Source organism: Musa acuminata, chromosome BXJ2-11 (genome assembly GCF_036884655.1).
Source record: "Musa acuminata AAA Group cultivar baxijiao chromosome BXJ2-11, Cavendish_Baxijiao_AAA, whole genome shotgun sequence".
NCBI lineage: Eukaryota > Viridiplantae > Streptophyta > Magnoliopsida > Zingiberales > Musaceae > Musa > Musa acuminata.
In genome coordinates, this window is record NC_088348.1 from 29,057,667 (window position 1) to 29,070,200 (window position 12,534).

Here is a 12,534-nt window from a genome sequence, read left to right on the forward strand (position 1 = left end):
CTTTTAAAGTGAGCTCACCTCCTCTATTAGTACATATAGTCTTAATAAAATAATAATTTTATTTTTTTACATATGCTTTAAAAATTTTAAAGAAAGAGAAGGCTTTAGCTTTTTCTTTCAAAAAATATACCCATAACAACCTTGTGCAATTATTTATAAATAATGAAAAATATTTATTTTTAACATATGAGACAACCTACATAGGCCCACAAATATTTGCATACACAAGTTCTAAGCTTTTTTTTTTTTAGCTCTCTGACTTGTCTGAAAAGAATTTCTGTGTTGTTTTTCAAAAATACAATATTTACAAATAATATATTTATTTTTAATCTTAAGCAAACCAACTATCATATTTTTTTGGTTTAATAATTTTAATTTATCATAATTCAGTTGGCCATATCTTTTATATCATAATGCCGATTCATTAATAATATTAACAATTAATACATATAAGAAAATTTTAAAAATAATAAAAAAATATTTTATTTTTTTGCCATACTTACCATTGCTATCAATTTTTTAAATTTATTATCATAAAATAAATATTTTTCATCATTAAAAATCACATAATATCATTTTTTGATCAATTATCCTATACTAATGAGATTTTATTTTAAATAAAAAATAAATATCATATCATCAATAATTTTTTTACCAGATTTGGTGCTCACTGTAATTATTCCTTTTCCTTCTACATGAACTTTACTGTCATTTTCCATCGGTAGTTCTGATTGAATCATCAAGTATTTAAGTAAACTTTTATCTCTTGTCATATGGTTATTACATCCTATATCCAAAAATCAAACATATCTAAAATATTATTCATCATATGCTAAAAGAAAAATATTTTCTTCATTCTTTTTTTACTATTATTTTTTCATGATAATTTGCTTGATTTTTGTTTTAATAATCTTTTTCAAGATGGTACTATTTTTTACGATGAGAGTAGAGAGGAATATTTGGATTTTATTTTTATACTAATATTTTTTTAATACATCTATTTTTTATAATAAAAATATTATTAAGTTTCTTTGTTATTTTCATTAGAGTTTCTCTAATCTAGAGTGCTAGATTGTACATGGCCTCTACCATTTTGATCTCTTCCTTAAGATCAGATTTGTGAATTTTTTTTTGTCCTCTGATCTATTTTTATTTGAAAAGTATGTTCTGAAGTTTTTTCTGAAGATTTATTTACTTTTTATTCATAAATTAAAAGTAAACCCATTAATTCATCAACAAATAATACACTTATATCTTTAGCTTCTTCTAGAACAGTACAAATCATATCAAATTTTGTTTCATCTAATTTTAACTATTTAAATTAATCTTATCCATTTTTTAGAAATTCACCCAAGGATCAAATATAGGTTGGAGGCGTGAAATAATTGTTAGGTTGGATCTCTTGATGCGACCACATCTAAGCTTTCGAGTAGGGATGGATGCCATGCCATGCCATGCCATGCCTTTGTGTTGAAGGATTGGAATCCTAGGAGAAGTCTTGATAACGATCTTTCACGTCCTCATGAGTGGGAGGCGACATTGTTGTCACCGTGGAGCATCATCCATGTGCTTCGAGTCCTTACGGTCTGTTGGCTTCTTCACTTTGGGTGGTGGAAATTAATAAGAAGCTCCACAAAAAATGGACAGTGTGTCGGGGAACGATATTGAAGAGAACAAAGAAGGCCTTAGTATCATTATGATCCCCATTAATGTTTTCTGCGGCAACTGCCATTGGATCTTTACGAGACTGCATGTTTTTAGGATGAAGTGTTGTTAGTATCACCAGTCGGCATCCTGTAAATGTCAAACGCAGGGAAGAAGAACACCTTGAAATTTCCTGGTGGTCGTTTTCGTCCTCGTTGTCTGCATGTGTGTGTCGATGAATTTGTATTACATATGCTGCTTGCTTTCATGGCGATGGCCAAAGTTGGGCAGCAAAATGTTCTTCTTTCTGAAACAGAGACCAAAATCTGGTCCCCTTTTTCGATTAAATCGGTGCATGCAACACGAAATTTTCAGGCGACGCCCGTCTTTAATCTGTTCATCGAATGCCTCAAACGTGAGCAAGTTTTCTTTTTTTTCTTCTTCAAAAATAAAACTTCAATTTTACTTAATAGAAGGAAAATAAACATAATCATTCGCATCCGATCGAACTAGTTTTGATATCTAATATAGTTCTTTATTAGGTTTAGGAAGAGTCTGAGCAAAACATTCAGTCACAAGAGTCAGATAAAAATACTGTCATCAGGATGACATGCAGCTATACTAATCTTGATTACCAGAACAAGTGACAGACATATTAATAGTGAACATGTAACATGAGCATCTGTAGAGTCCAAATGGCAATTCACATCAAATTGGATGGGCTTCTTAGAGAACTGATCCCTACCAGATAGCTACCATATGGCCCTAAACATCCATTTCAAACAAAGCAACGACAAGAATATGTCTGTCAGTGCATATCCGAATGCCACTGTAGTATAGAAAACATCATATGGTATGGAGTAGTATAACTTAGATGGGTGATGAGGGAATGAGCAATAGAATGGTTAAATTTCTACCACACTGTGTACAACTTAATTGTGAAACACAACCAGAGATCAACCAAATTTTACGCATACATGATGATGTTTTAGTAGCCTTCAGTGCAAATTTCACCTTGCTTCAAATCTAACAAATAACCTGCAGAATTAAATCTCTTTGACAAACCTAATGAGCTACATTGTGCTTTCTGTGTCTGCTGCTTGTGGCGTTTCGACTTTCTCATCTTTCGACTTCTCCGAGGATGGCCTGTTCTCCGAGTCAGAGTGTCGTATGTCCTCAATCATTCTAATCAACTCCTCCATTTTGGGCCGCTGGTCCGGAGACTTTGCTACGCATGCCATCGCAATCTGAAGCATCTGAACCATCTCTTCCTCGATGTGCTGATGCCGCATCAACTCCACATCAAAAACTTCGGCAGTCCACTCCTCTCGAACCACGGATTGGACCCATCTTGGTAGATCCACAACATCATCACGTCCTGGAGATTGAAGTGGAGCCTTTCCCGTGAGCATCTCGAGTAGCAAGACACCAAAGCTGTAGACATCAGACTTCTGAGTATATTTTCTGGTCTCAATGACTTCAGGTGCGCGGTAGCCCACAACAATTCTGGATGAGGTTGTTGCAGAGCTCATGAATGGAGCGAGGCCGTAATCAGCGACACAAGCATCGAGTTCCTGGGTCAAGAGCACATTATTGGATTTGATGTCGCCATGGATGAACTTTCCACCACCTTCAGCATGAATGTGAGCTACGCCACGTGCTGCTCCAAGAGAAATCTTTACCCTAGACTCCCAATCCAATGGAGTCTTTCCAGCACCCTTACTCCCTGCAAATTGATGAGCGCAATATAAAGAAAACAAAATACAGGTCCTAATTAAACAGACTTCTCTTGCATTAAGAATGCTGGACATAATTTTTTATACCATGAATTCAATTGCAATAGCATTAAAGCAGTCTTTTTGCTCTTGTTCATCTAATATAGGATTATGCATAATATTGTTTACAATGTCAACACATCTGGAATTCAGTAGAGGTGACTTCGAAGAATTAACTATACTAGGAGACAGTTATATTTACATTAATAACTCTTGAAATCAGTGCCTTCAGCAATTTAATTGAAAAACAACATGCGATTAACAAAGAAGTAAGAGACATGGAGGTCTTCGAGAAACATACCATGCAAGAGGGAGGAGAAGTTGCCAGACGTGACATAATCATATATCAGAAGTTTCTCATCCTTGGAGTAGTAATAAGCTCGAAGTGGCACCACATTTGGGTGAGGTCTGATCCTTCCTATCATTTCCATCTGTTGTTCAAACTCTTTCTTTCCAATGATTACTTCCTTCAGCCTCTTGACTACAACTGTGGTACCATCTTCTAGAACAGCTTTGTATGTAGTACCATGATTTCCCTTTCCAAGAACTTCGGCAGAAGCTCTTAATAGATCCTCCAAGTCAAAATTATAAGAACATCCTTCAAAAAATACCAACTTATTCTTCTCTGCTTCTTGAATACTACTGCTGTACTCCTCCTTAGGTTTCTCACGCCTAGCACCAAGAGCATCCTTTCCTTTTAGTTCTCCACTACCTTCCCCACGCTTTCTCTTGTAAAAGCATACCAAAATTACAATAATGAGTAGAAGCAGAAGTGCTGAACCACCAGCAGCAATTGCAATAATGACCCCAATGCTTAATTTTTTCCAAAAGCTTCGCTTGGGTTTTGTGGGGAGTTCTGATGGAGAGGGTGGAGAAGAGGGAGGAATTCCAAAGCATTGTGCCAGAGGAGTTCCACATAGGAAAGGGTTACCCAAGAAAGATTCGACTGGGAACTTTTGGAGGGATAGTGGTATAGGGCCACTGAGGTTGTTATAACTCAGATTCAGACGCCTAAGCTTGGGAAGTTGAAAGTCAGGGATGGGTCCAGAGAGTGAGTTGTTCTCAAGAAACAAAGCATTGAGTCGAGTAAGGTTTCTGATTGTCAGAGGAAGTTCTCCTGTAAAGGAATTATAGGACAGATCAAGGAAGGTAAGGTTGGAAGAGAGTGTAGAAGGTATAATCCCAGATAAATTGTTATGTTGAAGGTACAAAGAATGCAAAGCAGGAATGGATGCGACATCTGAAGGAAGACCTACGATAAGTCGGTTGGATCTTAGACTTAAGACTTCGAGGGCATTAAGTTTCCCAAGTGTATCAGCAGGGATCGAGCCAAAGAGCCCAACAGCTGGAAGCCGGAGAGTGCGCACACGGGTTTTATCAGGTGTACAGGTGACTCCAACCCAAGAGGAGCATATTGGGCTCTGAGAAGTCCAGTTGAGTTTCCGGCCATGAGGGACAGACATAGAAAAGGCAAGGAGTGCTTGCTCATCAGAACTCAAGTCAGCAGTGGCAAATGATGAGAGGTCCAGAAGAAGGAAAATCAAAGGAAATAATATGAAAACCACGGAGCGATCCATGGGAAACTTTAGATCAAGTAACGTAACATAATGAACAGTTTCAAGAGTCCAATTTAAGTGGTTCTGCTGCCCTGCTGCATTGAGAAAAAAAAAGAGTAAGAACATGCCCTCGGCCTGAGTAACATATAAGCAAAAGATGCTTAGAAATTGCTTTCTTCAACCGATAATATCTGAAGGGGAAAGAGGTAAGAAAAGAATGATAGAATTCATCAAATCTAAAATGCAAATAATCCCTTCTTTAACTTCACTTGGGATGTAAAAACCATGGTATAATTAACAAGTGAATCAGTAAGCATTTAGAATCTTTGTGGTCTCGTGAAATCCTGCATAAACTAAATTGCATCTATTTCTGGTTAGCATTGAATGCCACTCTGCAAAGAATTTAATGCTGACACCCACTAATGTTCTAGTAACTGCTAGGAAGGGACCACTTCAAGCATCATCCCTCTCTCAATTATGCTTGGTACTAATTTGTATTTCTTTTTTCTTATCCTTATACAAATTTTTCATGCTCGCATTAACTGCTAAGGTGTTGCAATCATCTTCAAAAAATAAGAACATGAGACTGCCACATGGAAAACACCATAATTTCAAAATAGGAAGAAGGAAAAACATCTTTTCTTTTTTGTTTAGAAGATAGACTTAGAGAGTGACAAAAATGAGAGGAAGCAAAGCTCCTAGAAGAAACCTACCTACAGGTCAAGCAGCCATCATCAGATTCAAGCATACCGAAGTGGAATGGTACAGCAAGAATTGCTCACCAAAAGAAACGACCTGTACAATTTTCAGGACATCATCAAAGCAGAAGCAGTGGCAGATTCATCTTTCTGTCTTCTCCCCTTTTATCCATTGACCAACCAAGGAGAAAAACTTGGCGAATTGGAACAGGCAGCTACTGAGTTATTTAAAGGTTGGCATAACATTGGCCAGCCTGGCGCATACAAGACCGATCCATAGAAGGACATACACAAATTACTCCAATGTGGCAGGCATCTCAGAAGTATCTACTCAATTAAAACACATACACCAATTAAACATGAAAACTACAAAAGTCTTATTTTCAAGCTCACCTGAGTCAAAGAGGAGAACCTTCTCTCATTGTTTCGATCTATTTCTCCAAGGATTCACCAGTGCAACAGTTGAAACCTTCAAGAATTTCCTTGTTAAAAGAAAAAAAGGAAAAAAAAAGAAGAAGATAGATACCACGAAAATAATCTTCCTCCATTAATAACAAGGAAGAGACGTAAGATTCTAGGGAAACAATTGTGAAAGCCAAACACTAAACTGGAAATTACCTGGGATATTATGAGAACTCGCAGCTCCGTATTGTAACCAGGTCATCAATTTTCTCCACTAAGATTTGAATTCGGCTTCAGATCTACAAAACCTCCAGCAGAGCTAGAACAGTCGCCGTAGAACCCACGGCGTTCGACTCAAAAGAGATTCTTGAAACTCGTTGGAACCAAAGTCGGAGGAACGGATGAGGAAATCAAGAGAATGCTCATGGAAACCAACGACATTGCTTCAAGATCACACCTTTAAGGCTCCAGCGAAGCCCGGAGACGGGATCACAGCTCCCCATCTCGAATGCCACCGTCCCCGTCTCCCGAGGTCGGACCCCTAAGCCGCTGCGTTCCCCACTAAAGCTCGCGGCAGCGCTACTCCCACCTGACTGGGTACTTCCTCTGCCATAACAGGGGAGCCGAGAAGGGTTTGCGGTCGGCGAGTGAGATGCAATGAAGGAGTGGAGATCTCAGAAAAGCCCCTTGACAACCAATAAATGCCTCGTCGGAGATTCGTCACGGGCAATTACCACTCCCCACCCGTTTACGCTTTGCCGTACCGCCTTGTCGTTGGATGCGACCGCGGGACCCGCCACGTCGCCAGGTGTAGCAATCCGGGTTACGGAAACATGTAACACCTGATCGGAACGGTCGATGTGGGTTCCTCCGGTAGCGACACCTTTCTTTACGGCAACGAAACGCCGGTCACCGCACCGCTTCCAATCTCTCGTGTGTTTGCGGGTCTTAGAACGGACGCAATTGAGGTTGACTTGGTCACCCTTGCAAGTGTATTCAGGGATGACATGGGCTCATAACGCGGTGGAACCCATCCGCAAAAGTACGAGCTTCACCAATGGATATGAGGAAAGGAAATATCACCTTAGAAAGTCCAACATCATTCATTCATTCATTGAATATGAACATATTATTTTTTTCTCGTACCAAATGATTGTTATATTTCTTTTTATTATTTTCCATGTTATTCATTCCATTCAGACATCACATAATGTTCGTAGTTGAAGTCCATATGACACGAACTTCTGAGATATGTAATCAAAATTAGCTGGACAGGTCTTGTACTGTATTTGGTGGCACAACTCAGTGGTCCAGGCAAAGCAGACCACAGCATCATCTCAGCATCAAGTAGAAGAAAGAACCTTTCTTCCGAGTAAATGCAATGGAAGAAGATGGTTAGCTGCAGGCATCTTGACCCATAGCTGTGCCACCTCCCCTTCACCTTGACAACCAGTGGACTGCTGTGTGGACAGAATAAAAAGATTGGCACAGAAGAAGTTTCAACCTAATCATGACTGTGGGTTTGATCGGCTCAGCAAGCAGTACAGATTTCATTGTTGGCAAATGGTCGAACCTTGCTGTCTTCTCTCTGACGCTACTGCTCTGCTTTTCCTCACTTTCTACCTACTCTGACAAGCTTAAATTTGTGTGACGACGATGCCAGCCTATCCAAAGCAATGAATGGGGGTCCATTTGGAGGGCTTGCCTTTGGGAATGCCACCGTGAGTTTGGATCCTCTGTTGTCCCATGCGTGTGCCTTGAGATTTGTGCATGTTCTCGGGTGGCACCTTTGCTGATGGAATGCCATCTTGGTTAGCTTTTAGAGTGCCGTAAACAGGTTCATTCGTTAATGGTCTATATGGTCAAATAAATTAGACAATATTTGATATATAATGTTATTAATTCATTTTTTATTCCTCGTATAAGTTCTAAAAATTAAATCAAATTGATGATAAAAAAAAATTAACCTTTTCACTAGATATTAATTTACTGAATAATGCTTTATTATTCCACAACAGACAGTAGGCATGAGACCAATATACAGGGATTCACAGTAGATTATGCTCTTTAATTTTGTACTGTACTGGGAAGGAGTGTAGATGCATCATCTGGTTGATTTTTAAGGATAAATTTACTGAGAGAAGCTGACATTGATTGAATGCCAGCATAAGTTGGGGATGCAGGGCAGAGCTGCACAAACAGATGCTGGTGCCATTTGGGGGTAGGAAGCTTTTCCCCTCTGCCACTGTATTTATGATCACTTGTATTTATTGTCATCCAGTGAATGTCCACTGGTGTTTCTACCCCTACTAAAGGGTATATTGGAGCTAAAAAGCTGTGTCAAACTATTAGATGCATTATTGATCTAGTTCTAAAATAGTAACAATAAAATTAATAACATGTATCAGTACAAAGATAATGAATATAAGATTTATTAGGTTGAATTCATTACTGTTTGCCCTTAAATTTCATGATTTCTTGTTTCTTTTATATATATATATATATATATATATATATATATATATATATATATATATATATATATATATATATTTCAAACTTGAATTTGATGTATTCAAACTGAGGAATTGGCTTTGCATATATGCATGAGGAAAAGTATTAATACTACACATAATTTTTCCGTTTTTTATATATCTTTTCCATTCTGATCATCCCATTAGTGGTGACAAAATAATACATTTGTTAAAAATTGATGACTTGAATGTTGCTTAAATTAAAGCTTGGCGAAAGAAGATGTTTTATTGTTTTTCAATTGATATGAAAAGAAATTTTGAAGATTAATAAGATGTATATATACGGGAGTGAGAGTGAGGAATCATATTACGTTGAGATATCTCGACTTAAAAAATTATGTAGGAAAATAAAATTCTTTTCCAATTTCTTATAGGACCTATAATGCATGGGCGAAATATCATTATCACTTCAAAGAAGCCACACTAGCATCCATCATGATTAAGCTACTATGACATCCCAATTATTAGTATATTGTTGCATGAGTGATAAGTTTCAGATTCGAAACCAAAAAAAACAATCATGTCTACGGAATCACCGAATCTGCAATAGCTTCATTGACCTAATGATCCAAAATTGTCAACCTTATGACTGTGCACAAAGCATTCTGTCTCCTTTGACATTTTTGACAGTGGCTGAGAGCTTTGTTTAATTATCTTTAGCACCGGTGCTTGAACAAAAATTGGCAAAAAGAATTCCTTCGGATTATGATACTGCTTAAGATTTGTTGGAGGATACTTTTAGTGAATCATCAAGATGTTTGTCTTTCACTTTCCAGTGAGTACCAAATTCCCATCCACAGTGACAAAAATAATATGATGGAGGATACTTTTAGTGAATCAGATCGGGCAAATGCATAATATACTTAATTAATGACTCTGATAATCTATGTGAAAGATTCTTTTGAACTCCATAGTTCCCCAACTTCTAAGATTCTGCATGTTGGAGCTCTATGGATGGCAGCCATCTTTAGCCAAGCAATTAACCAGTGTTAAAGATAAATAAAGGGTCCTTAATCTTCATACCTGTGACATAGAATCTTCCAAAAGCTTGCACTGGGGCTGCACAGGACAAAGAGAAAAAGGTGCCTAGGAAAATGAAGCAGGATGTTGCACTTGTTCCACAAGCATAGGTGCTTTGTTTTGTGCCTCTACTTGCATCACCTTTATAACGTTAATATTCTCACTATCTCATCATGAAAATTTCAGCTGTGGGGGCAGCAAAAGCATTGTAACTTAAGGATAGTTCTAATGGATGGATGATATCACATCTCTATTGTTTGTCTGTCTGTCTGCATGTCAAGAATTGGGGACTCTGTTAAACACTATTGTATGAGAGATTTCGAAGTGAGAAAACATCAAGTTACATCTCACTAGCTGTAAATCTTTACCAAATTGCATGCATAAGTGACAAAAATTATTTGCAATCTTGCTTGTCAGAAGAATGAAACAATGTCTTATTCTGAAAAAGATCACATTTCGATTCTACATGTTTGTCAAATTGAAACTTCAAATTGCAGCCAGGCTAGCATATTATAAGACATATTTGGAATGAACCATAAGGTCACAAGAGAGTGCATCCAATCTTTCTTCGTACCTTTTAAGAACTGTAGGTTGGTCAGGAACAGAATTTTCTTAAGCACAAAAGAATAGCACCAAGCAACACAAAATGAAGGATATTTCATTTATATTAGCAAGATCACTCTAAGTATGATAGCCAACAAATAAATAATTGAAACAGTTCCAGGTAGCAAGAAATGGCATCTGCTTTGTGGTGTTTTTACATGAAAGTAGGCATTTCAAATAATAAGAAGAATATGAGAACAGTGAACAATCACGAATTGGAGCAATCGAAACACATAAACAGCTTTCCAAAAGAATGTCTAGCTCAAGTGCTGAGTGCAGAACCTGACCCGTATGATTTCATTTCAACAAACATAAGGGCAACAGGGACATGGCAATGGCTGTCTGATGATTGTAGGCATATGAAACATACGAAGGACGGTTCTCAGCTAGCTGCCTGATTATATCATTGACTGATGCAATAACAGCACTTAGGCAGCAAGTTCACTCTCGAGGACTGGCTGTGTCCTTGTCACTGAAGCCACAGGTACCTGTGTATCTCCAACCCTAGCTGTTTGTAATGATACTCCGGCATCTGCATGCAGCTCCATTCGTGCCATCTTCTTATTCTGTTTATACCTGTGGATCCAATAACTGAGTAGAGCCAATAACGCTAAAGCAACAAATCCACCAATCGCAGCGCCAACAATCTTCCACACCTTAGACTTGTTGCTCTTAGAACCACCAGGGCTTGGCCTTGGCCCCGGGGATACACTTGGTGCTGGGGAAGGTGCAATCTCACTAGAATTAACCACAATGGAGAAGTGGCCCTGTCGATATGTGGAACAAACATCGCTTGATACCAAGTCTCTGAAACGTGGCGAGCCATCTAATCCAAACCACACGCATCTGGCAATTGCACCATTCGGAACTGGGATAACATTTCTGAAATTAACAGAAACGGGTGATCCTGACACCACAACATTTAATTCAGGCAAGTTTGTGGCAGACAAATTTGCAGCATCATAAGCAAGGAGACCGAGAACTGGAGTCAGATAAGTATAACCAGGAAGAGGATAATAGGAAGAAGACCAGTTGCCCAGATTATGGTAAACCAGTACCAACCTTTCCACATAAGGTTGTATAATGATGCCAACCGGTATCTTGAATTCCTTAAAACTCGTAACTCCTCTCTTTCTCAGGCTCCCACTTCTGAGCCTTAATGCTGCGATCTTGATGCCCGTGAGATTGGAAGGGACAGCACCATCATAGGTAATTCCAGTCCGGGGGCGAACAAACGCACGGTAAGCATAGTCCTGAAGGAGAGCATCCAACGATCTTGCAGTGTCCATAGATGCACTCGGAGATTGGGCCTCATACTGGTATGCAAATAACACCGCGAGGAGTGCGAGGAGAATCATAACGTGGCGAACGAGCTCAGTGGGTACTAAGAACATCTCAGATCGCATCTTCAAAGGATGATCTCCAATATGGATTACAGTGCTAATATCTGGATTCCTTATTACTACTAGAAGATCTGGATGAAGCAACGGTTCACAGAGACTACAACATGATCTTGTTCATCCTCTATCAATTCTAGTACTGAGTACATGGAGGCAATGCAGATGACCAAGGATGAACAAAACACTGTTAAAGAGTGCTCAGATAAGATCAAATTACTGTCAACCAACTGATGTGTGAAAGCATTAAACAAGATTCAAATTTCAGAAAATATAGGCTTGAATTTTGGGACATTCACATAGACTCGTAAATCAACAGCAGAATCCAAGCTCAGGAGCTAAAAATTGGCCAAAGTACCTGAAACATGCATAACTGAGACCATGATACAGCCAAGATTGCTTCAAACTACAGCAATGCCTCTGCTTTCTTACCCTCTTCAACACGAATACCCCAAAAGAGCTCCAAAATCGATTGCAGACCACCATATAGTTGCAAAATTGCGTCTGGAGCTCAAAGCACCCAGTAGCTAGAGGAAAAAGTCGATCTTTTTCCAATGCCCACCAATCCAGGAACCGACAAGCTTAGTCCGATTCAGCAGCGACGACCGAAGGAGAAATCCTCCCAAACAAAGCCCCAAATCACGCTGCAAACAGAGGAGGCCTCGCCAAGAAAGGCAAACACTGATCTCTCACCCGCAATGGACAGGATGCCAGCGATCGAGACCGAATCACAGCGAGGTAAAGGCTCCGAAAAACCCTAAAATCTCTCGAAAACCACGAAAGAAAAAGGAAAGGAAATCCTTTTTGGTAGAACAAGGTAATAGTGGAAAGAGAGGAGCAGAGAAGAGAAGGGAATGAGAACAATGGACGCTCACGAGCGATGGCCAAGTAACAGCACAGCGAAA

General features: G+C 38.8%; 2 protein-coding genes across 13 annotated transcripts; both read right to left on the reverse strand.

Annotated features, from left to right (window-relative positions):
• Positions 1-2,526: 2,526 nt before the first annotated feature.
• LOC135626685 (probable inactive receptor kinase At5g58300) lies at positions 2,527-6,753 on the reverse strand. 11 transcript variants are annotated; one of them, XM_065132183.1, is made up of 5 exons: positions 6,292-6,752; positions 6,086-6,142; positions 5,689-6,000; positions 3,721-5,070; positions 2,527-3,370 (listed from the first exon to the last, which is right to left on the reverse strand). In XM_065132183.1, the coding sequence occupies exons 4-5, from the start codon at positions 4,994-4,996 to the stop codon at positions 2,718-2,720; spliced, it is 1,929 nt and encodes a 642-aa protein (XP_064988255.1). In that variant the 5' UTR covers positions 4,997-5,070; positions 5,689-6,000; positions 6,086-6,142; positions 6,292-6,752; the 3' UTR covers positions 2,527-2,717. The 11 variants fall into 11 exon arrangements, with proteins under 11 accessions (XP_064988255.1, XP_064988260.1, XP_064988256.1 ...); XM_065132188.1 differs by having other exon boundaries at positions 3,721-5,067; positions 5,689-5,770; positions 6,067-6,142; XM_065132184.1 differs by having other exon boundaries at positions 5,689-5,770; positions 6,067-6,142.
• A 3,518-nt stretch (positions 6,754-10,271) lies between these two features.
• Positions 10,272-12,534, reverse strand: LOC135627474 (uncharacterized). 2 transcript variants are annotated; one of them, XM_065133588.1, is made up of 2 exons: positions 11,988-12,534; positions 10,272-11,771 (listed from the first exon to the last, which is right to left on the reverse strand). In XM_065133588.1, exon 2 carries the CDS (start codon positions 11,636-11,638, stop codon positions 10,661-10,663), a length of 978 nt encoding a protein of 325 aa, XP_064989660.1. In that variant the 5' UTR covers positions 11,639-11,771; positions 11,988-12,534; the 3' UTR covers positions 10,272-10,660. The 2 variants fall into 2 exon arrangements, with proteins under 2 accessions (XP_064989660.1, XP_064989659.1); XM_065133587.1 differs by having other exon boundaries at positions 10,272-11,816.

Bases quoted from the DNA above. Each gene is read 5' to 3' on its own strand.
- LOC135626685 (XM_065132181.1), bottom strand. From the start codon at position 4,996: ATGGATCGCTCCGTGGTTTTCATATTATTTCCTTTGATTTTCCTTCTT. The intron at 3,371-3,720 runs GTATGTTTCTCG...ATCAATTTGCAG, and splicing joins CTTCTCCTCCCTCTTGCATG to GGAGTAAGGGTGCTGGAAAG.
- LOC135627474 (XM_065133588.1), bottom strand. From the start codon at position 11,638: ATGCGATCTGAGATGTTCTTAGTACCCACTGAGCTCGTTCGCCACGTT.